The sequence below is a fragment of the Copadichromis virginalis genome, linkage group LG5 (assembly GCF_057382275.1).
Source record: "Copadichromis virginalis isolate Kocher_CV1m ecotype Utaka linkage group LG5, C_Virginalis_male_GT1.1, whole genome shotgun sequence".
NCBI classification, from domain to species: Eukaryota; Metazoa; Chordata; class Actinopteri; order Cichliformes; family Cichlidae; genus Copadichromis; species Copadichromis virginalis.
Window position 1 is genome coordinate 40093514 of NC_140622.1, and position 25373 is coordinate 40118886.

The window sequence follows — 25373 nt, forward strand, 5'->3', positions numbered from 1 at the left end:
GTTTGAGCAGGAGCTGAATAACGCAACTGGGGAAAAATAAATAAATAAATAAATAAATCGCAGTGTATGCCCAGCTTAGCTCCACAAAGAAAATGAGCTAATAGGAAATACCATTTTTTATCAATACATCTGGAATTTAAGAATACCCTGAAATATTTGGTTATATATGATGGATAATATTTCATAATGATCTTTTTGGAGGGAAAGAGGTTAAATGATTTAAATGAACAAAAGATAAAAAGGAAATTCACTCTTCTGCACTGTTTGTGTAGAATGCAAACTTGTTGACTGTGACTGTATATGTTGTTGACAATTTGTAAGGAGGAAATAAAGATCCCAGTTGTTCACTTCCGAGACAACCCCCTTTTGTAAATCTCTAAATCAAAACCACCTCAATGTCTAGGATCTCTACTGAAATTGATATTGTACTGGTCTTGACTAGAGGCACTACATATACCAGATATTATTTTGTGTATGAAATCAGTCAATAGAGGATAAGAGTCCTGGGTTTATATGTTTTATTAAAATGGTTTCCTGGCCTCAAAATGTCTTTTATCAAAGCACAGCTGCTTCAAAATAAGAATTTTTTTGAAATTTGACTAAGACATTAATACATTTCCTCTCTTTATGAATCTTTAAAGAAACACATACACCAAAAACAAAATAGTAGACACAGAAGTTTGTTGTTTCATCTCTTATTCAGACTTGTACACCCTTAAGCGCTCTCTGAAATGGCATGAATATAAAAAAAATCTGCCAACAATTAACAGCATAAATAGAACTTGTAAAAAAATAAATAAATAAAAAAAATTCAACGGAGCCAACAACAACATACTACAGCACACGTGTACCTGACAGACCTGCTTGGCAAACAGAAATATTTTTATATAATAATAATGACAATAATGTATTCTTAATTGTTCCCTGTGGGGAAATTCCTCCCTGCATTTTACCCATCCACTCAGTGAAGCAGTGGGCAGCCACTGGGCGCTGGGGGAGCAGTGTGTAGGGACGGTACCTTGTGCTCAGGGATACCACACAGGAGCCGTTCAGTGGATTTGAATCCACGACCTTCCGATCATGGGGCCACCACTCTACCTACTGAACTATCCCTGCCACTGCAAAATACTCACATTGATTTACAAGAGAAGTGCTGCGGGTCCAGTTTAATCAAGTATTCCAACATGAGTACACATGTTTAACTAACCTGAGTTAAATATGAGTTTATATTCTTCACCATCTGTATGACAGCTTTGGACTGACAAACCTGATATTTTAACATCTCAAGTCTTAACATTATGGGTCCCTTTTATCTTAGGTAAATTTAATTTTGCATTTCTTATTATTTATCAATTTTTGTTAGAGCTACAATTATCTTAATCTGTTATGATGAAAACAAACCATCACTGTCCGTATTAATAACATAAATGTCAGAGAAATCTCCAAAAGTTGATTCTGTTCATCTGGACGTTTTCAGTGGGAGAAACATTTCGTCACTCATCCAAGTGACGTCTTCAGTCTCAGCTGACTGCAGGTTTCAATTTTATAAACAGTACATTTGCATAATGACTGAAACCAGCCCACTGAAGGAACAATGGGCTGGGAGGTCAGCATGTGTCAAGAAATGTCAGAGAAAATTTGGTCAGCAAATTATTTATAGAGCTGCACACTTTTATGTAAGAACACATATCACAATGACATGAAGTCATTTTGCCATTTTGACAAAAGTCAAAATGTGTTCTTCTAACAATATCTGAGTAAGACAGTATAATTACTGTTTGGAAGCACGCTTTGATTACTTTAAGCTTAAAGTTAGGCAACTACAGTAAAACCTTGTACTTTGGTGCATTTAAAAGAGGATTTCTTGAAACATCTTCATGTCATTAGCAAAGCTTTCAAATGCAGCTCAGATCTGTGCTGAAAATGGGAAAGTAGTCAGGAGTCAGGAGGAGCAATGTCCTGAGCCAAGACGAAGAAGAGTTAACTCAAACCAACTTGTTCACCTGTCCTGATTAAAATCTCAGATGTATCAAAGGGGGGAAAAACAGATTTAAAGTACCACCACTTCACACTTTTGAAGGTTGTTTAGAATCAAGAGCACTTTACACCACACCAAGTTGTCCGTTCTCTCTTCTTTGTGAACCTGCAGGAAGGAAATCAAAATATTCAAGAAGCACACAACTACACTGGTCACCCACTGAATGGAGCAAACAAAGTATTTATCTTCTTTGACATAAATCAAAAGGTTAAGACCTAACATCAGGGAGTCATGAAGAATTTGTGATATTATAGTACAGTAGTAAAACTCACCTTTCTTCACACAGTGTTTTTTAAATGTAAGCCCAGCCACAACACCAACAATAACACCAACAATAACACCGATGAGTGCAGCAGCCCATACGGGGAACCCTGAAGAAGAAGAGAAAAAAAATTCCAACTGTGACTACATGTCAGCAACAAACAGCAGGTTTAAACAGCGACCTGAGTGATGTCAGCATAGATAATTCTGTGAAGGAGATGTTCTCACGTCTTAGTGGGTGATGCCATTGACTAGCCAATCAGTGGCATCCAGTCTGTTGACATCACATTTTCAACACTTGCTTGGAATCTTAACCAAGTAGGTACGAGAAAAAAAACAACAACCCTTAAATCTCTGTGTGGCGGGGGCGTGGTCTCTGACCTGCTGCAGAGGAGGGGTGATGCAGTGTGCTCACGGGGTGGAGCGAAGAGCATGTGTGCCTGGGCAGGGGATTAACGTGGACTTGTGTTTTTTGTTGTCAGTGAGAAGCAGAGAGGCAGAAGGCAGCAGTGAGCCACCAGGGGAGTTTCTGTGTCCCAGGCTGAATGAGCAAAAACCACAGTGTATTTGTGTGTGGCAAGTAAAAGGGCTGCTACCCAAATTAACCATCTTGTGTGGCGTATGCTTTGGAGAAGAGTTACGTGTGACACTCTAACTTTGTCTTAGTTGCATTTTCATGGAAGCTTCATCTGGACAAACATATTTATCACCTCACTGAAACGTGTAAAATGAATAATTACAGGTTTATATTATCCTGCAATCCAAAATCTTCAAATAGGATTAATATCATTTGACTCTAATAATTTGTTATGATGAAGACAGTGTCCTATCTTTTAGCTTCATTATAATTTTAATTGAAAAATAAAAACAGTAGAACCAAAGTTGTATTAGTGCCCTTATTTTCTTCCACATGTGTGACTGTAACATTGCTGGGTTTTTACATTTTTTCCCTCCATCTAATCTGCCGAGTTATCACTAAAACACTCAGTGGTACATTTGGCTCAATGAGTTTGTTTTCTTTTCACTTGTGGTTTAGAACATATAATTGTTTGTCATGATCTTATTTCCTAAGGATGTCTTTTTATGTCTTTAACAATTGTGTCACACCAGCTTTTTCTAAATTCATCACTAAATTATTGTGAAGTGTATGAGATTACTGTGAGTGTGTTTGAGTGATTTCACAGAAGAAATGTCTTTCATGTCACTTCATACTGACTCATTCCTCCTCTTACAACCGCATCATTAAAACAGAGTCTGTTTTTTTGTTTTAAATTAAGTGAATTTCTTTGAAGGTTAACCCTAAAAAGTCTCAGTCGTCATCAGTGACCTTAACCCTCAGACTATTAGAATGTGATTTAAAACAACACCAACAACAACAACAACAACTAATTAAATACCACCAAAATAATCACAGATCGGGCTGCCTGGCATTAATGTCATCCCCTCCCTCCAACCAGAGGCTGTTCTGTTGCCCCCTTGTGTCTCTCCCCATTTCTCCCCTGCTTCTCTCTCCTCCTTCTGTGCTCACTGGATCTGGTTGTCTGTGGTTCTCGGTGGTGGGGGCTCGCCCAGTGTGCCTCTCCTGGTGGCTCCATGGGAAATGGTATGCCAAGGTCTGATGGCTTTGGGAACTTCCTCTTCTTTCTTTTCCTTTCCCCTTGATCTAACCCCCTGTGCTATGCCCAGTCCTCTAGAGTTGGGTGGAAACCTTCCACTCTCTCAGGAGGTGGCGAGCTGGATGGGCACTCTGTGGGCTGGGTCATTCTGTGACACTTGTGCCTTGGTTGCACCTGTTGGATCTTGGGAGGTGCCTTGAACACTGGTGAGGCCTTCTTGCATGTTTCTAGCTTGGCATGCTGGTGCCCACAGCGGCTTGGTCTTTGCTGTAGGTTGCAGCTACTTGGAGTTTCTGCTTGTGTGGGTTTCTGTCACAATTCTGTGTGTTTGTGTTCAGGCTCTGATAATTTGGAATGCAACAAACATGAGCCACCAAACTACTTGCTGTTTTGTCTGTCCTTGCTACGGTGTTTGGTTTCTGGATTTCATGGTGGTGTATTTTGCCCTCTTTGATGGTAGATGGTTTTTCAGGATATTGGGGGTGAGATGTTTGTGAGGACCTGCGCACATATTCACGGGGGACAGACGGGGTGACTGATGTCTCACGCTTTACCAGCTGGCTTATATGACATTTCAGTTTGCTAATACTTTCTTTCTTCCTTGCTTAACACTTAAGCCCCCTCCCCCTCGGCCCCATGATGCTGCCATCACCATGCTTCACTATAGAGATGGTGTTGGTCAGGTGATGAGTGATGCCTGGTTTCCTCAAAACATTATTTTTGGCATTCAGGCCAAAGGGTTTAATCTTGTTTCATCAGACCAGAGAATTTTGTTTCTCGTGGTCTGAGAGTCCTTCAGATGCCTTTTGGCAAACTCCAGGCAGGCTGTCATGTGACTTTTACAGGGCTTCTGTCTGGCCATTCTACCACATAGGCAATGTTCCCTCTAATTTTTCATGTGTTTGAGCAAACACACAAACTCCCTGAGCGGTCCCTTGGACCACTGTGAGCGACATCAAACGTGTGCACTGTGGTCACGCCAGCATCCAATCCATCCAAGTCACATGGTTTATTAAAATAATCAAATTACAGCATTTACATTTATGTTAGACTACTTTTAATTGACTGCTTTAGCCCACTTACAATGAAAATGTGAAAAAAAAAAAATTCTTGTTCATGACCTGTGTAGTATGTTAACACTATTGGAAGTAAAAATAACTTGAACTCCAATTTTAAAAACACAACTTTTTTTTTTTATAAAGCCGGCACAAGGGGCCGCTCAGGGAGTTTGTATGTTCGCTCAGACACATGAAAAACTAGAGGAAACATTGATAAGGACGCTTTCATGGCCTGTCAACGACGTTGATTAGCTGCGTATATACGAATGTGAATCGCATTATTGGCTGAACTATGGGATAAGGTGGCATCGTTTTAAGATTTTTTTTGTGCGCAACGCAGATTTTCTGTGCGCAGAGACCGTGCCAGCAGTGTGCAATTGCGCATGCAGCTTAGAGGGAACATTGCTTATAGATGTGATTGATGAAGTGCTGCAGAAATGTTTCTTCTTGAAGAGTTTCCTCTCCACAGAGCAATGCTGAAGCGCTGCCACTGACAGATGACTGATGCCTCTGTGCTCACTGGGTCCTTCAGTGTTGCAGTCACTTTTTTCTACCCTTCTACCAAATTTTCATTTTTCTTATTGAATTGAAAAATTAATTTAATCCATTTTGGAATAAAGCTGTAACAGGACAAAATTTGGAACAAGTGAAGTGAGACAAAGTTTTTAGAATCACTTCATTTATAACTCAGCACCATAAAGTCTCATCTGTTATAAAGTTTAAATTACATTTAAATTAAATGTTAAGGTTTTTCTGACATTGTTATAAAGGTATTTGAGGCTGAGTAAATGTTGATATATCATACAGCATTAAATTATAATGACTGGTACTCCTAATGTTGTGACCCACACAACACACAAAGTTACTGAAATCTATTAACTCCTTTGCACAATATAAATATGGCATTCTGAACAAATCCAACAAATTATAATATGATAAATGGTAAACCTGCACTGTGATTTCTGTAAAGGGATCGATATCTGATTTTACACATGGAAATATGCAGGTCCTGAGCAGTGTCACTCTGCCTGTAAAAACTGCTGTAGAACATATTCTGTCGCTCAGGAGAAGCTATGTATAATCTTTAAATAAAGTCAGAATAAAGCCATCAGTGTTTTGTCTCCTTCTGAAGAAGTCAGTGAAGCAAATCAAATATAAAACTGACAGTTGCAAATTCCATTTTTTAACGTCATTCCTCTTTGACTTTATAATTTCTGCTCACTTTGCACTCCTCCCTATTTCTCTTTTTACATTTCTAGCCTTCATTAATCTAAAAGCCTGTGCCTGCATAACTTGTAATTTCAACTGCTGAAGTAAATTAAATATTTTTAAACAACAAATATTTCTCCTGTACTTCTAAAAAATTAAACATTACATTATTCGATTTTTTTTTTAAACTTTACCATGACTTCTTTATGTTCCTAACAGATCTTTTTGTGTGACTTATTGTGCTGGTTCCTGGAGTTGGGTTTTTTTTTGTCATTTACCTTGCTGACTGGCTGGTATTTTGGACTTTACCTGAGGGTGGTTGATCCATCTTGTCAATGGAAAATTGTATTTAGTAGTCAGTATAATCTTTTAGTGATATAAGTTTGCATATGGTAGAATACTGCATGTAGTTATTTGTATTAGAAAATATTCAACCATGTATACTTAGAGGCATATAATTAATTGTGTGTGATCTCTAACAGGCTGCAGGCTTGGGGTGCATCCCAGGAATGCACCCCCACGTCTGGGAGCATGAGAGCTCATACCTTGTTTTATTGTTTTACGGCAGGATTAACGTAGCTATGTCTGTTTTAGTTTAAGTGCTTCTTTACATATAGATGAACTGCTGGACTTCCTCACCATGTTATCTAGGGTGGGGGAGACTACCCCCTTTCCTGACCAAGGATGTACCTTTTGTGCTCTCATGACCCTTTGATCAGCAGGACACACACACACACACACACACACACACACACACACACACACACACCTACTGAAGTATAAATAAAGATTGGGGCAGTTTCTTAGTGCGAGTCTCAGTCTGGAGGCTGCCCTTGCTAGCAAGAAGTTCTGTGTGTTTCTCTTCTCTGAGTCTTTACTGAAGAAGTGTTTTAGAATATTTTCCCTAACACATCTTTTCTGTGGAAACAGTACAAAAAGTTTCTCATTAGACAAGTGTAACAGACAATGATGCATACACATCAGAAAACAACATGAATTTGAGAAAACAAATTGTGTAAAATGGTGACCAAACCTTTCCAACATAAATGTTCATGATCAAATAGATGAGGTGGCTCATAAAAATACTTTTCATTTACTACACTTACTCCAAATAGTAGCAATTATTTCAGTTTAGGTAACAAGCTCCATGTAAAGTTTGGCTACAATAGGTGACACCGGGAGCCCATGGCACATCCATGTTTTTCTCTGTAGAAACCTTGTTGTATTTAAAATATGTGGTGGTAAGGCAGAGGTCTAACAGTGTGCAAATCTGATCAGACGTGAAGCTGGTTCTGTTTTCTAAAAAGCTGTCTTGTTGTAGTCATTTTCTGACAGTCTCCACTGCCTCAGTTGTAGTTATGTATGTGAAGAGAGAGACTACATCACAGGAGATTAGTTTCATCATGATCCATCATCTCGAGTTTTTAATGTGATGGGGCATGTTCCTCATGAGGGGAGCTAGGATAGTGGTGAGGTCCTTGGAAATTTTGCAGTTAGCTGAGTTAATATTGCTAACAATGGGGCAACACTGGCCAGAAAAAATCCCTCCAAATTGGAGTCTATTAGATAGATATGATACAAACCACTGCATGCACAGTAAAGAAGGTCAGAGATCAACTAGGGAGAAAGACAAAGTCAGCCCTTATGTTGCAGGTTTATCAGAGAAACTCCGGAGATTCTTCTCCAAGCACGACATCCCAGTGTACTTCAGACTCAGCCACACACTCAGACAAAAACTGGTTCATCCAAAAGACAAAACTCCTAAACACAAACTTAAGAACGTAGTGTATGGTGTACAGTTTAGCAAGGAGTACTCAGATCTCTAGACTGGGGAAACCAAACAGCCACTCCATAAATGTATGGCACAACATAGAAGAGCCACCTGGACAGAACAAGAATCGGCTGTACATCTGCATCTAAAGATCAAAGCATCTACATGGATGTTAAAATCACCCACAATAATTATTTTATCTGAGCTCAGAACTAAATCAGATAAAAAGTCTGAGAAATCAGACAGAAACTCTGTGTTAGGCCCAGGTGGACGATAGATGATAACAAGTAAGACTGGTTTCTGAGGCTAAGCTTTCAGGCTTTCAAGTGAATTAAAAGTCTGTCTTGGTCTTTCATTAATTAACAGGCTGGTGTGAAAAATTGCTGCCACACCTCCCCCTCGGCCTTCGAGGTTTCTGGTAGTTAGAATGACTCGGGGGTGTTGATTCATTTAAACTAACATAATCATCCTGCTGCAACCAGGTTTCTCTAAGACAGAGTAAATCAATTTGTTGATCAATTATTAAGTCATGTACTAACAGAGACTTGGAGGAGAGAGACCTAATATTTAATAATCCACATTTCACTGTTTTACTTGTTGGTGCAGTTTTCTTATGTTTAAGTTGGTTTGTGCAGATTTTTATTTTTATTTTGTCTGTTTGGAAGCTGACACAGTCTCTATGGAGATGGGTTTTTGGGGGGGTAGCAGGAGGAGAGAAGCTGCAGAGAGGCGTGCAAGACTGCAACTCTGCTTCCTGGTCCCAACTCTGGATAGTCATATTTTGGGGGGTTTAATAAATTTGTCCATATTTCTAGAAATGAGAGCTGCTCCATCCAAAGTGGGATGATGCCGTCTGTCCTAACAAGACCAGGTTTCCTCCAGAAGGTTTGCCAATTAAATCCCACAACGCTTTTTGGACACCACTCAGACAGACAGCAATTTAAGGAGAACATGCGGCTAAACATGCGAGTCATGGTCTGACTAGGGAGGAGACCAGAGAAAACTACAGAGTCTGAAATTGTTTAAATTTCCATCAATGTTGCCTGCTCTGACCCCTGGAAGACAATTGACTATGGGTGCTGTTGTCTTTACCTCAGGGCTGAGACAGATTTTGGTAGCCCGACTGGAGAAATTTTGCGAGCCCTGTACCTTCATATGTCTCAGAACAGAATCACCAATTACCAGAGTTTGATCCCTGGCAGGTGTGTCGCCAAGTGGGGAAAACAGTTAGATACATGAATGAGTTGGTGGTGTACCTGGAGCTTCTGTTTAAGACTGTGCTTCCTCCTCACCGTCACCCAGCCATCCTGTTTACCTGGCTGCTCAGGACAATATGCTGGGGCTTATGCTACCTTCGGCTGCACCGGCTACAGGGGCCTGGCTAGCTTCGGTTGTTCAAAGCCGTGATGTTAAGTCTCCAATTCAGTAATCCTCCTGCAAAGCTGCAGAGCTGCGGCTACATTTATTACAAGTATCATTATTACTAAAGGAGGCCGAGGAGTAACCAGATGTCTCACACACTGAGCAGGAAAGTGCAGAGGTACAAGTGAAGAGGACACACTGCTAGTGAGTCAGCTACGAGTCAAGCTAGCAAATCCCTAAAGAGATAGTGAGTGAATACTAGGACTATAATTAGCGAGTGAACAAACAGAGTGCTTCAGACAGGGCATACGAAGATTATACTATGAAATAAGACAATAAGACAAGTTTTTAATTAAACTGGGTACACAGATAAGTTACACAAAAACACCACTGTGTCCTAACAGCAACACAAAATGATACTCTAGAGAGAGCCAACACCAAGTAATAGCACCACCCAGAGTGTGAATATGATGCCATTAATGTTTAAAAATGAAAAATAAAGCAGAGTGAGATTTACCATGGAAGTGTTATTTCAAGAGTCTGCAAGCATGCTCAGGTTTAAAAAACACCAATATTTTGATAGAGAAATTAGCTTGGGGCATCATGTAAGAGTTCATAAACAAATCAGTCACAACAGCAAGTTCATCTTCTATAATATACAGTATGTGTTTGCGAGTTTAGTTTTTCAACATTCAGTTAGAAACTGACAGCTTTTTTCCAGCATGCACATCGTCTTTTATGTTCATGTCTTTCCTCCCCGACCACATTCTTAGTGTTCAGTCTAAGCACATATTCACATTTTAGTGTTCACACTTATTTGAAGAATTATATCCCACTCACCATGATGCACACAGATCTCTGAAGAAATCCGATGCCATTTTTCCATCTGTGTGGCTACACAGTGATAACAGCCAGGCTCAGTTACAGTAGTCTGGACGGTGACGTGGAAGCGACCTTGTTGTTCTTCATCCTGCACCGTCTTAAAAGGAAGTGTTTTGTTGTCACTGTCCCACCACTCAACTGTAGGTTTAGGAGAAGCACCTGGAACTTGACACTGCAGCAGCCCCTTTTCTTTAAGTATTGTGACATACGGTTTTGGAGCTGCGCCTGTGAGCACATCATAGACAACAAACAACAGTGTTAACAATGTAACAATATGACATGTTGTCATCAATTGTTTCTACTGTTTCTGCATAAAGGAGTTAGTTTGATAAAGAAAAAGCAAAGCAGAGTACCACCTTAATCCTCCAGCATTGTTAACATGAGTTTTTACTGTAAATAACCCTCGTACCTTAAAAAGAGATGAGTTTGGGCAAATTTGCAGAGAAAGAGAGAATGATGCATTAGAGCAGCTAGTCTATATATCCAAAATCAATTATTTAAATGTATCCTCAGATGAACAATAATACATGATGTTATGCAATGTTATTATTTATTTAACAAAAAGCAAACTAAAATACAAAAAACACTAAGTATACCCTTACTGCATATGCATATATATATGCATATATATATATATGCATATGCTAGCCTTTTAGCCTTTGATCTTCACAGGAGTGGACATCCCACCAAATTCACCTCAAGGTCAGACCATGTGATCCTCAGATAACCTACAATCATCAGATAACCCTTGCCTTGCAATTAATATTAACAGAATATGCTGCTTGCAAACATATGCAGTCTTTTTCAGCTTTGAAAAACTTAATTCAACTTTGTAAACATCAAAATTTTACCTTTGAAAATGATATAAATCTGTTAAATGACCTATTGTCAGAATTATCTGGAATAAATAATCACAATTTTTTTAAATATAATACACCGCAAAGGCTCATTGGGGTTGAACAAAATTTCCAAAGTAATTTTAAAAACTATTTGCACCATAGAAGAAAAACAATAACTGTGGAGCTACTCCATGTTTATGTTTGGGAACATTGATTTCTTTTTTGGGGGGTTTACAGGGTTTATTTGGAGGTGTGCTCCTAAACTTTAGATCAGCTGTAAAACAGCCAGTTTCAGTTTAAGTGTCGTTTTCAATAAATTGCATGCTCGTTTTTTTTGTCTCATTCCCATGTCTTCTTGTTGCATGGTGAAGCTCTACTTGGAACCTTGTTAAGAAAAATTATTTCCAAAAAAAAAAAAAAAAATCATTAAAAATATGATTTTGTGCCCTTTTTCAAGTTGCCTTAAACTTTTGATTGGGACTGTACACTGAAAAAAGTGATATTGTCTCCTTTTAAATATAGCATATTATATTTTGGTATATCTTTTCAATTCAAATGAGTAATTCCTGTCTACATATATAATTCGAGTAACTCCAGAATACATTCCCTGCGTTTTAATCCAATTAATTTTAGTTAATTAAATGTAGCTCAAAATGCTTAAGTATGTTTTTCATAGCCTCCTGCTGGGCCATTTTGCGCATGCGTTAGGACAGGCCACCATTTTGCACGCGGACTGAAGAAGCGGACTCTTTGTGTGCTGCAAGCGGGCTCAAGTTAATCGCACAACTTCATATAAAGGTGGTCTAGCTTCGGTAAGTAAACCTTTTACGGTCGTTTTTGTTTTATTTTTTTTACCTCAGTCAAAGCATGTTGACTCTTTAAGACGTGTGCACATGGAGAAAGAAGTCTAAGTAGTTGTACACCTCTGAACTTTGTCATGAATTTGACTTAAGCTAGCTATGTGCTCTATTAGCTACTGCTCTATTAAAAGAGTAATTGTATTGATGCGTTAAAATGTCATGTTTTTAGCTTAGTTCTTGTGGCACACTTTGTACTAACAAATTATGGAACGAGGCAATTTCTCTGTAGTTAGCTGTAAAGTTCACTGTACAGTCGCCTGCAGTTTTAAGTTGAGAAATCGTCCCTCCCGCCACAACATTGGCATTAAGGAATAGTCGGGCGGGGGAGGGGGCTTCTGAACGCACCTGCACAGTCAGGGGTGCAGTAGGAAATAAGTAGGATTGGCGTTGCACAACGTCTTTTGTGCAGAAAAAAATAATGGTTGTAAACTGTGGAGGAGAATAACTCAGTGGTTGCCAAAAATGTGAGATCAAAAGGCACTGAGAGTGATGTTTGTCAGAACTGAAATTAACTCAGAAAAGAAGTTGCTTCACTTGATAGAGCTGTTGAGTGCAAGACCTGTCAGCGGTCTGGTTTAGCATTTAAAGCCTCGCTACGTGCTTCCAAACCGCTGCATTTAATCTCAGAGAAAACTAACACAGAAGTAAAGCAAGTGTGTAAGTTCATCTCTTTATGTTTGCATAGTATTTCCATGTTGAGCTTAACAACCGATGTATGGAGTCACAGCTGGACTGGCTGTCAGAGTTTTGTATTGTGGGGGAAAGGAAGCGATTTGTTTCGTACTTCAGCTAGAATGAAAAAAGACACAAAGCTGGAGTTATTCGGTGTCTTCATGCTGAACAGCTAAAACTTCTTCCCTCATTCTCCCCCCTCCCTCTCCTGTTGCTACTTCAATCATGAAACTGATCGATTATCAGCTGATCGGCTTTTCTGTCGCTAGTCTCTCTCATTTGTTAGTCACCCAGTTTGCGCTAGAAAGAGGAAAACGGCAGATAAACAACAGCAGCACGTTTAAGCTTGATAAGCTGTTGCTAGAATTTTTTTAATATTACTTCTAGTATCCGCTTATGTTTTCTGGAGCCACAGCCGTAATAGCTGCTGGTCATGATAGTTTGGATATGTGGTGAGAAGGAAACATGAAGGTGAAACCAGGAGAAGTTTTTACTGAATCATTAGAGCTGAACAGGTAATGAAGAAACAGGTTTACATTTTAGGTCACATGAATGAGTTGAAGGGAAGTTATGAACTGTTTATGAGAGACAAATAACACCAGGATCCTTTTCTATGTAGCGGACATCTGGTAACTGTGCAGGGGCGGATCTAGCAAAGTTTTGCCAGGGGGCCAGGTAGGGCATTAACAGGGAAAGGGAGACACAAAGACATAATTTTCTTTCTTATTCTCATTTAAAATGTCTAGCTTTTAATAAATAATTATTCTAAATCTTACTACCAAAGTGGTGATCTGGTTAAATGTATAGAGATCCATTATTGTATGTAGTAAATATTAAGTCTAATATATGCCCTAGTAATAGTAGTACATATAGCACTTTTTCCTTTGGGAAGGTACGCTGTCTGCGCTGTCTGCAACTGTATTGAAGAAAAATGTTGAATCAAATTATTATAGAAAAATAACTGATTTCTGTGCATTAAAGTAGATTACGTCAATTAAGCATTATCAGGCGAAGGGTGCGGGGTGGTTTCCTAATATTTTTGCTGGGAGTTGGCAGTCCTATTAGTTAGTTTAATATTTCTATGTACTGTTTAGAATACCTGAATAAGGAGGATGGTGTAAGTTTTTTAGGTTGATCAGTATTGCTGAAGTATAAAATATTTTGGGTGCAGTGTATTTTTTGCATACAGGTATAACAGAATAGCTTTAATGTTTTGTTTTTAAAACTGAGTATGAACTTATACAAAATGCAGCAAAATATTTATAAAAACAGTTTTATTTATTATAAAATACACTATATCGGATTCATATCGGCATCGGCAGATAATCAAATTTATGATATCGGTATCGGACATAAAAAAGTGGTATCGTGCCATCTGTAGTTTGCACAGAGGCACAAGTAAGATTTGTTTTGTTACAAGGGAGTATCATGAAGTAATGCACTAATGGCTTGGAAACGGTAATTGTTTGTCTTTCTAAAGTTTTTTTTTTTTTTTATTTGTCTTCCTTTTCTGGCAGATTTTCTTCCCCTTATGTGTTACTGTTTATTCAAGAAGATGGTGTTATTTTGGTAAGTACATGCAAATTCCTTACATATTTATCACAACAGTATTTGTCACAGTATTGCAGGGACAAGTTTATCTATCTCATCTTAAGGGTTCTTGTGATTATTAATATTGATATTAATTAATATCAATTAATATATGATTAAATTTCTTTTATCCAGGACAAAAGAAAAAAAAACTTGCAAAAGTGAAATGAAAAACAGGAATTTAGTTCTTGTGAGTTAAGAGGATGCAGAGCATAGGGTTAGATGGAGGTGGATCATTCACTGTGGTGATCCCTGAAGGAAACAGCCAAGAGAAAAAGGATCAGATTGCAAAAAAAAATGTGGTTTGTTTGCATACATGAGTCTTTACGGTACCCACAGGACTCCTGAAGTATAAGTACTCTGAAGTTTGCAGAGCAATTTCAGAGATGTTTGGGGCTTACATGGCAAGCATGTTTTTAGTTGCACATCTAAATTTTCTCTGCTCTCTGTTGCTGATGGCAGAGTTCTGCCCCGCTGACCTCACAGGTGAGACACTCCCACCAGTGGACAAAGAGCACAGGAAAATGTGTTGCCAACCACCTGAAACAGACAAATATCTGCTTTTTAAAACCCTTTAAACCCGTTAAATGGACTGATGCCATTCATTTCTTCTTTGATTAACAGTAGTAACATCCTTCATGCACTGTATACTAACCCATATGATAATCATGCTTTATGAAGTGATGGCAATTGCATTGTAGCATTTAATGAAGAAATAACAAAATAATCATACCAATGATTAAGCACCAGTCGTGTGTGTGTGTGTGTGTGTGTGTGTGTGTGTGTGTGTGTGTGTGTGTGTGTGTGTGTGTGTGTGTGTGTGTGTGTGTGTGTGTGTGTGTGTGTGTGTGTGTGTGTGTGTGTGTGTGTGTGTGTGAGAGATACAGGTAAATGCTGAATTCCAGTGTATTACAACACTTCAACTGGAGATGACCTTCGCGGCACAGTTAGACAGAATTACACCTCAGTTGATGACAGTTTTCCAGAAGAAGGGCGGTGTTTCTGGGCAGAAACTTGCCCACCACTTGCAGATCATGCAAGAGGTAAATCTGAATATTGCAAATTCTATTTGGATTTCTTTTGTCTTAAGTGGCAGGTCACTGGTGAGTCCAATAAGCCGTTTTAGGTGACCAGCCAAGCAATCTAAATTTTGAAATTTAGAGGGCATACTCTGACAACGAATTGTAAAAATGTTTAACATAGTTACTTAAGGAATGTGGCTTTTGTGTTCAAATTCTTATTTTTCTTATTTAAGTTTCTTATTTAAATTCTATTGTGAAACTATTTGTAAATATATTAATAATAATACTATTATATTATATATATTATTTTTTTATAAAAAAAATTACACATTATTGCCAGGCTCTTTGTTCTTGTTCCAATGTTCAATTTTTGTTTCAGTATTTATTTGTAACAGTATTTTTAACCTCCTTTAACCTTATTTATTTGTTTAACTGTCATGTTTGTTGTTATTTAATTAAACAAATTCCACTGAGAAATTCAAAAGTATTAATGTTTTGTTTTTGTTTTTTTTTTCAGTGGGGGGGGCACCATAAAGCATTTGTGCTTAGGGCACCCAAATGGCTAGCAACGGCCCTGCATGGCAGTTCCCTCTGCAGAGTTTAAAACCAAACACACCTGAGCTTACTTCTTCACAAACACAGAAGCAAACATGGACCACGACCTGAAACACGAGTCTGAAGAGAAAAACGGGGCTGAGGACGCTAAAGCCAGTCATGAAGTGGCCACCATCCGGCGAATCTACAGGTTAGAGGCGTTGGAAAAGCTACGTGAAGATGTGACGAGCATCATTGAACACTTCATGGAGGATGGCTTTCTGGAAAGTGACGGAGGCACGAGAGAAAGTGACGGAGACGCCAGAGAAAGTGACGGAGTCGCGAGAGAAAGCGAGTTCAGTGAGAGCGAGCCTGAAATGCTGCCGGATCAAACTTTCCCTGAGGAGCAACCTGTGGCATCGTCTGTTTATCCTGCAAGGGAAGTCGTGACTCTTAGTGAAGCAAACATGGACCACGACCTGAAACACGAGTCTGAAGAGAAAAACGGGGCTGAGGACGCTAAAGCCAGTCATGAAGTGGCCACCATCCGGCGAATCTACAGGTTAGAGGCGTTGGAAAAGCTACGTGAAGATGTGACGAGCATCATTGAACACTTCATGGAGGATGGCTTTCCGGTTTTAGACCGCTTCATGGAAGAGTTTCTGGAGAGCGATGGAGACACGACAGAAAGTGACGGAGACACGAGAGAAAGCGAGTTCAGTGAGAGCGAGCCTGAAATGCTGCCGGATCAAACTTTCCCTGAGGAGCAACCTGTGACATCATCTGTTTATCCTGCAAGGGAAGTCGTGACTCTTAGTGAAGGAAAGGAAACAGTTGCTCCCGAGGGGAAACCTCAGTGCCGTAGCTCCGCAAACGCACATAACGCACACTGCGTAGGGCACCAAATGGCCGGTAGGGCACCAAAAAAAATCAGGGTCGTAAAAAAAAAAAGTAAACCATATTAATACTATAAATATCATATGCATTAATATGGTTAAACAATACAAAAGCAACATAAAACAATTTTCCCGAGAAAAGGGGTGAATCTGCTTTGTGCCCTGTCTCCAGTCTCCTCCTGGTGCCCCCCCACTCCCAGTGGTCTGTTCTATAATTGGTAAACACCTGTTTGAACATGGCCTCGAAACGGCAACAGGAGTCGGGAGCGGAGAAAAGAAAGAAGAAGAGGAAGCGTGATGAAACTCAGGCGTCGCTTGCCGGTAAGGCAATGTTTAAATAATAATAATAAAAAAAGTTCATTATTGTAGCCCTTGCTTGCACACTCATGTCCGTCAACTCTGTGATAGCTCCTGTTAGCAGTGTTCATACTGTGTTAACAAATGTTGCAAATGATTGATGTTGGGTAGTTTGTTTACGTTGTGGATATGAATATAGAATGGACTACTAAAAGCAACTCATCATGGTCACTCAATTGACGGTTTTCAGATAACGTTAGCAATCGTGACTCACGATTGCTAACGTTATCGTGATTCGTGAGACTAGTATTTCCCTCCTCAGGTTGCTAGCTGGCTAACGTCATGCATGCTACTGATTAACCTTAACTTTGGGATAGGTCAGTGATGCAGTCAAGTATTGTTATCAGATTAGACAAAATTACTTTGTATGTTGCTGCATTTCAGGATATCTATAAAGACGCATATCTTATTTATGCCATTGACGTCTGAACACATAAATAGTTCTCGTCTTTCTTTAGGTTCATAGATCAAGGGCGACATCTGTTGGTGAAACTGTAATATGAAACCTATATCTTCCAGTAATATAGATTTCCTACTTGCGCATTTATATCAAATTATGTACAGCATGTTTATATTGCCATTTGCCATTATGAAAATCTATACATGTAAAATATAGTTAGTAATTTTTAAATGTACCAGTGACTTACTTAATTTATTAGTCTTATAATGCAATCTTTTGTAGGCCTACTGTAGATTCAAAATTGTATTTCTGTAAAATCCCTGAATATTTTCTCTTGTATGCAGGGTCAATGCTTAAATATGTTCAAGGAGGATCTCAAGGACAGGATGAACCATCCAGTAGTAGTGCCATCCCTGGACATCAACCACCAGCCATTGTAGACCCTGCAACAATCCCTAGCCAAGAAGAACAAGAACCATCAACCACCAGTTCAGGTACAGTTCCATACACAAGTACCACTGAGAGTCCTGTCACTGAGAGACTATCAGAAAGTGACACTGTGGAGACATGTGTGCCCCCTTCAACCGATCCTGCTCTTTGGCCAGCTCACATTGTAGATGCTGATCGTGTTGAAATTGTGCGGAGAGGTCCTTTTAATGTCAGCTCTGATTTTAATTTTCCAAAGGGGCCTGATGGAAGAGCATTTCACACTAGCCTTAAGTTCAAAATTCTTCCCAATGGAGAAAAGGTTCACCGGAGCTGGTTAGTGTACTCACCGCAGAACAATGCTGTGTTCTGCTTTGCATGTAAGCTTTTCAGTGTGAAGGATATAAAGCTGAGTACAGAGGGCTTCAGTGACTGGTCGAACATCAACATCCGTTTGAGGGGTCATGAGTGTAGCCAAGACCACATACAGTGCATGCTTAAGTGGAGAGAACTGGACACACGGCTAAAGAAAAGCATGGCAATAGATCAACAGGAGTTGACCTTACTAGAGGCAGAAAGGAAAAAGTGGCGAGAGATTCTCAAACGATTACTCTCAATAACTCTCTCACTGGCTTCCAGAAATTTGTCTTTTAGGGGCTCTTCTGACTGTCTTTATGAGCCGGACAATGGCAACTTCTTGAAGGAAGTAGAGCTTATGGCAACATATGACCTTGTAATGGCAAATCACTTGGCCAACATAAAAGATGAAGGTTCCCACACACATTACCTCAGCCCTGAGACACAGAACGAACTAATTCAGATTATCTCTTCAGAAACATTCCGCGCCATTGTGAAGCAAATCCAGTTGGCAAAATACTTCTCCATCATTCTTGACTGTACTCCAGATGTGAGTCACACTGAACAAATGTCAGTCATAGTACGCATTGTTTGTTTCCAAGCACAACCAGATATTAAAGAATACTTTCTTGGCTATATAAATGTGGAGCAAACAACTGGCCTTAACCTGTCCAATGTTGTCCTTGACAAGTTGAAGGAGCTTGGCATTCCATTTGAAAACTGTCGAGGACAGGCCTATGACAATGGGGCCAACATGAAGGGGAAGAAGCAAGGTGTTCAGGCCAGACTGCTACAATTAAACCCGAGAGCATTGTTTGTGCCTTGTGGAGCTCACACGATGAATCTGGTCATAGCTGATGCTGCCAAGTCCTCTCCAGATGCAACTGGCTACTTTGGGTATTTGCAGAAGTTGTTCAATTTCTTTTCCAGTGCCACCCAGCGATGGGCCATTTTAACAAAACGTGAAATTGACACTTAAATCTTGGAGTGACGTTAGATGGGAAAGCAGGCTTCAAAGTGTAACTGCTGTCCGGAGTCAGACAAAAGAAGTGAGGGATGCTCTCCTGGAGGCCAGAGAAGCTGTAAGTGATGCAGTCGCAAAGGTGGAGGCTCAAGTGCTTGCTGAGGAAGTAGCCTCATTTCGATTTTTGATTTGCTCCATCGTGTGGTGTGAACTTCTTACAATCACAAACCAGGTGAACAAGTTACTACAGTCCAGCTCCATGCAGCTCGATGTTGCTGTCAGGCTCATTGACACTGCCAAAAGTAACCTCTCTAAATACAGACAGTCTGGGTTTGATGAGGCTGTGTCAGCTGCCAAAGAACTCTGTGAGGCCCTGAACATAGAACCACAGTTGAAGGAGAAAAGGCTCAGGAGCACAAAAAGGCAGTTTGCATATGAAGCTGTTGATGAGCCCCTCCATGATGCCCTTAAAAAGCTTGAGGTCACATTTTTCAATTGTGTTGTGGACTCTGCTTTAATCTCCCTACAGGAGAGGTTTGAGACCATGAATCAAGTGAAGGAGAAATATGGAGTGCTGCTTGATTTCAGCAAAGTGAATGGGATGTCCAAGGAGGATTTAAAAAAACACTGCACTGAAGTACAGAAGACACTGACAGATAAGGGAGTAGCTGACATTGATGGACCTGAGATGATGCAGGAAATCATCAACCTTCCTCAGCTGCCACCACAGACGTCTGCTTTGGAAATGCTGTCATTTTTACATGACAATCAGCTTCAAGAGGTATATCCCAATCTGTGGATTGCTCTGCGTATTGCACTGACCCTGCCTGTCACAGTTGCCTCTGCTGAGCGAAGCTTTTCAAAGCTCAAACTCATTAAAACGTACCTGCGTTCATCAATGGGGCAGGAACGTTTAAGTGGTCTGGCTGTTATCAGCATCAATGGTGACGTGGCTCAGAAGCTATCATATGATGACCTTATAGCTGATTTTGCAACCAGAAAATGCAGGCGTGTGCCTCTCTAGGCCCTAGAGAGGCACACGCCTGCATTTTCTGGTTGTCAGAGTATGCCCTAGAGTCTAGGGCATACTCTGACAACGAATTGTAAAAATGTTTAACATAGTTACTTAAGGAATGTGGCTTTTGTGTTCAAATTCTTATTTTTCTTATTTAAGTTTCTTATTTAAATTCTATTGTGAAACTATTTGTAAATATATTAATAATAATACTATTATATTATATATATTATTTTTTTATAAAAAAAATTACACATTATTGCCAGGCTCTTTGTTCTTGTTCCAATGTTCAATTTTTGTTTCAGTATTTATTTGTAACAGTATTTTTAACCTCCTTTAACCTTATTTATTTGTTTAACTGTCATGTTTGTTGTTATTTAATTAAACAAATTCCACTGAGAAATTCAAAAGTATTAATGTTTTTTTTTTTTTTTTTTCAGTGGGGGGGGGCACCATAAAGCATTTGTGCTTAGGGCACCCAAATGGCTAGCAACGGCCCTGCATGGCAGTTCCCTCTGCAGAGTTTAAAACCAAACACACCTGAGCTTACTTCTTCACAAACACGGAAGCAAACATGGACCACGACCTGAAACACGAGTCTGAAGAGAAAAACGGGGCTGAGGACGCTAAAGCCAGTCATGAAGTGGCCACCATCCGGCGAATCTACAGGTTAGAGGCGTTGGGAAAAGCTACGTGAAGATGTGACGAGCATCATTGAACACTTCATGGAGGATGGCTTTCCGGTTTTAGACCGCTTCATGGAAGAGTTTCTGGAGAGCGATGGAGACACGACAGAAAGTGACGGAGACACGAGAGAAAGCGAGTTCAGTGAGAGCGAGCCTGAAATGCTGCCGGATCAAACTTTCCCTGAGGAGCAACCTGTGACATCGTCTGTTTATCCTGCAAGGGAAGTCGTGACTCTTAGTGAAGCAAACATGGACCACGACCTGAAACACGAGTCTGAAGAGAAAAACGGGGCTGAGGACGCTAAAGCCAGTCATGAAGTGGCCACCATCCGGCGAATCTACAGGTTAGAGGCGTTGGGAAAATGTGTTCAAAACAGCAAATAAAAAAGAAAAAACAATCTAAATTGTCCTGGATTTGTCTTGTATTTAAATCCACAGCAGTGAACCATGTAAAGGTGCTTTTTGATATCTGGACTGGACTCTGATTGGATGAGTGTTAGGTTTGTAGCTTGAACCTATTCGCTGGAACGTTAAGACAATATAATTACACTGCAAGCAAGACGCAAGTAGGCAAACTTCTTCATGGTACTCGTGCACGGGAGAGATTGGACAGAGCGCCGTCCCTTCGCTTGACCCCAGTAGCTCTCGTCCGTCCTCCCATACACTATCCTTTTATTGAGGTTACATGAATATGCATAGGTTCATTAACATACGACGTCTACATACACACACACACACACACACACACACACACACACACACACACACACACACACACACGGTACTCTTTGTTTGTGTGTGTGTGTGTGTGTTGCTGATCAAAGGGTCAGACATCCTTGGTCAGGAAGAGGGTAGACTAGACCCCCCCCGGTGAGGAAGTCCAGCAGTTCATCTAAACAGAAAAGCACTTAGACTAAAACAGATGTAGCTAGGTTAATCCTACCATAAAACAATAAGAGAAGGTATGACCTCTCTCATGCTCCCAGGATGTAGGTGTGGAATGCACACCAAGCCTCTGTAGCCTGTTAAAGATCACACAACTTATCACTACACAATTGATTATACACCTCTAAGCATCTATGGTTAAATATTTCTAAGCATAAATAACAATCAACAATACAAACTAACAATGAGAGAAGCTGAGCTGGGAGTTGTCTCCAGCTTTTATATCTGCTTCCTTCTCGGCTCGTTAGAGAGTCAGAGATATTTAATGACGGGCGTTCAGAGGAACTATTTTATTACCTCGAGTGAAACTAAGCAGCTACATGAAGGTGGAGAAGGTAAATGTGCTGACCAGTCATATTTCTGGGTAGGAGGAATACGTTACATTTTACTTCCACATTTCTGGAGACGAGCACAAAACGACGATTTCTGCGTTACCTTGATGTGCTTCACGCCGCAGCTCACCAGGCGGCTTTGCTGAAACGGATCCCAGCAGATGTCAAAGATCTGGAGAACAGAAGAATCGTCCGTTATCGGGTTTATGTGAAAACGCGTGCATGCACAGTGGAAGTACGATGAGAAGGAAACACTTTCAAACTCTGTAAAAGATTTTTTTATTGAGATCTGATTGGTGTGTGGTGCTTCACGCTGATTTTCTGTCCCGCTCAGACGGCACCGCCCAGAGGCTTTGCCAGACGGCGGCAAGCGGCGAGGCTTAACTGCAGAGGAAGCTGATTGGTGCACGCTCTCACCCTGTCCGAGTGTCCCGTGGCCGTGGCCAGGATCTTCCCTCTCTTCCACTCCCAGATACACACCGTGTTCTTGGCGTCCAGGCCGACCGAGGCCAGCCGCTGCGGAGGAGAGATGGGGACGGTTACGCATCCAAAATGTCTACAAACAATTTAAAAAAAGAGGCTGAACGTGCAGAAATCTGACAGCTCATCTGCTTCATACGTGCAAAAGCTTAATCCAAGCTGACAGAGGGCGGGGCTCCCTGCTCGATTAGCCTGACGCTCATGTGACGTGTTTGTAAGTGTAAATATAGCAACTCTGCAACATTTCAGATGAACTCAAGTTTATTTCTAACGACCAAACCTTTAAAGCGTTTTCAAAGGTTTGCTTGGAAAGGCTCAGGTCAAACTGCAGTCTTTAAGAATGTCTTAAAGACATAAAGACCTGGATGGCCGCTAACTTTCTGCTTCTTAATTCAGATCAAACTGAGGTTATTGTACTCGGCCCTGAAAAGCTTAGAAATATGGTATCTAACCAGATTCTTACTCTGGATGGCATTACCTTGGCCTCCAGTAACACTGTGAGGAACCTTGGAGTCATTTTTGACCAGGACATGTCCTTCAACACACATATTAAACAAATATGTAAGACTGCTTTCTTCCATTTGCGCAACATCTCTAAAGTTAGAAATATCCTGTCTCAGAGTGACGCTGAAAAACTAGTTCATGCATTTATTACTTCCAGGCTGGACGACTGTAATTCATTATTATCAGGATGTCCTAAAAACTCCCTGAAAAGCCTTCAGCTGATCCAAAATGCTGCAGCAAGAGTCCTGACAGGGACTAGAAAGAGAGAGCAGATTTCTCCTGTTTTGGCTTCCCTTCATTGGCTTCCTGTTAAATCCAGAATTGAATTCAAAATCCTGCTCCTCACATACAAGGTCTTAAATAATCAGGCCCCATCTTATCTTAATGACCTTGTAGTACCATATCACCCTATTAGAGCTCTTCGCTCTCGCTCTGCAGGCCTACTTGTTGTTCCTAGAGTATTTAAAAGTAGAATGGGAGGCAGAGCCTTCAGTTTTCAGGCCCCTCTTCTGTGGAACCAGCTTCCAGTTTGGATTCAGGAGACAGACACTATCTCTACTTTCAAGATTAGGCTTCAAACTTTCCTTTTTGCTAAAGCATATAGTTAGGGCTGGACCAGGTGACCCTGAATCCTCCCTTAGTTATGCTGCAATAGACGTAGGCTGCCGGGGGATTCCCATGATGCATTGAGTTTTTCCTTTCCAGTCACCTTTCTCACTCACTATGTGTTAACAGACCTCTCTGCATTGAATCATATCTGTTATTAACCTCTGTCTCTCTTCCACAGCATGTCTTCATCCTGTCTTCCTTCTCTCACCCCAACCGGTCGCAGCAGATGGCCCCGCCCCTCCCTGAGCCTGGTTCTGCCGGAGGTTTCTTCCTGTTAAAAGGGAGTTTTTCCTTCCCACTGTCGCCAAAGTGCTGCTCACAGGGGGTCATATGATTGTTGGGGTTTCCTCTGTATCTATGAAGCGCCTTGAGGCGACTTTTGTTGTGATTTGGCGCTATATGAATAAAATTGAATTGAATTAATAATAATGGATTGGATTTATATAGCGCTTTTCTAGGCACCCAAAGCGCTTTACAATACCACTATTCATTCACTCTCACATTCACACACTGGTGGAGGCAGCTACAGTTGTAGCCACAGCTGCCCTGGGGCAGACTGACAGAAGCCAGGCTGCCATATCGCGCCATCGGCCCCTCTGGCCAACACCAGTAGGCAAGTAGGGTAAAGTGTCTTGCCCAAGGACACAACGACCAGGACAGAGAGCCTGGTCTTAATGCGTGTTTTGTTTGGGTTTCCACCAGTGTGGAATTACCAAAAACAGAGAGGGCATAGCCGAACATATGAAACAGGAAAGTAATCCCTTTATTTCAAGAAAGTAACTGTATTCTAAATGCCACCTTTTTAAACGGTAACTGTAACAGAATACAGTTACTCATATTTAGTATTTTAAATACGTAACGGCGGTACATGTAGTCTGTTACTGTCTGTGTGGCACACGAATGAACAGAAATGTTGAAAGGTTTTTTAAATCCAACCAGTAAACTGACATGTTCAAACAGTACAGACATCTGTGCCACGTAGCAGAGAGATGGTAGGTGTGAAAAACTGAGAGGTCTGGGTTTGTGATACCGCTACAGTTTCTCTGCTTCTTTCTGTCAGTGTAACTTCTGGTGGGAGTTTTGTGGTTTTACTGCAGTATAAATGAGAACACCAGCTGATGTTTTTTCCTGTGAAGTTGGTACACGAGGCTGGCGTTTTTAATAAACATGTTCCTTCATGTTCTGCATTTTAATGCCATTAACTCAGAGCTCTCCCATCATGACTCCTCATTGGAAACTTTTGGTTTTACATCTACAGGTCAGCAAAGGATGAGTGTCTTAGACTAGAGTGGATGTTTACACACCTGCTGTTAATATTTCCATCTACAGACAGGTTCATTTAGACAGTGACACTTTCATACAGGCCTCCATTATCACAGTAATTGAACAGTTTACTGAAAAACAGTTTCATGGCTGCGTGAATATAGAGGAGAGAAACAGCTGGTGGTCTGAAGCATACCACATCACACGTCAAACATGGTGGAGGTAATGTTGTGGCTCGGGCCTGTACGGCTGCGGTGGAAGTGGGTCACGGTTTATTGATGTTGTGACTGCTAATCGAAGCAGCAGGATGAACTGTGACGTGTGACCTTTGCTCTCCGCTCAGAGTCACGCAAAAGCTGCAAAACTGATCGGACAGAGCAGGTGGAGTATGAGCCAAAGCAAACTGTAAAAGCAAATAAAGTAAA

At 40.5% G+C, this 25373-nt stretch overlaps 2 protein-coding genes and 1 long non-coding RNA gene across 4 annotated transcripts; 2 read left to right on the forward strand and 1 right to left on the reverse strand.

Annotated features, from left to right (window-relative positions):
* Window positions 1-504: 504 nt before the first annotated feature.
* On the reverse strand, window positions 505-25024 carry LOC146710390 (echinoderm microtubule-associated protein-like 6). Its single transcript, XM_085458005.1, has 6 exons — window positions 24990-25024; window positions 22510-22648; window positions 22196-22264; window positions 10156-10422; window positions 2311-2409; window positions 505-2143 (listed from the first exon to the last, which is right to left on the reverse strand). Exons 1-4 carry the CDS (start codon window positions 25022-25024, stop codon window positions 10237-10239), a joined length of 429 nt encoding a protein of 142 aa, XP_085314131.1. The 3' UTR covers window positions 505-2143; window positions 2311-2409; window positions 10156-10236.
* Window positions 11755-16847, forward strand: LOC146710391 (uncharacterized). 2 transcript variants are annotated; one of them, XM_085457809.1, is made up of 4 exons: window positions 11755-11848; window positions 14086-14137; window positions 15046-15201; window positions 15698-16679. In XM_085457809.1, exon 4 carries the CDS (start codon window positions 15831-15833, stop codon window positions 16677-16679), a length of 849 nt encoding a protein of 282 aa, XP_085313935.1. In that variant the 5' UTR covers window positions 11755-11848; window positions 14086-14137; window positions 15046-15201; window positions 15698-15830. The 2 variants fall into 2 exon arrangements, with proteins under 2 accessions (XP_085313935.1, XP_085313936.1); XM_085457810.1 differs by lacking the exons at window positions 11755-11848; window positions 14086-14137 and adding an exon at window positions 16783-16847 and having other exon boundaries at window positions 14978-15201; window positions 15698-16626.
* Window positions 16847-19703, forward strand: LOC146710392 (uncharacterized). Its single transcript, XR_014920606.1, has 3 exons — window positions 16847-16931; window positions 17712-17861; window positions 19644-19703. It is a non-coding gene; the product is annotated as an uncharacterized LOC146710392 (long non-coding RNA).
* Window positions 25025-25373: the final 349 nt, after the last annotated feature.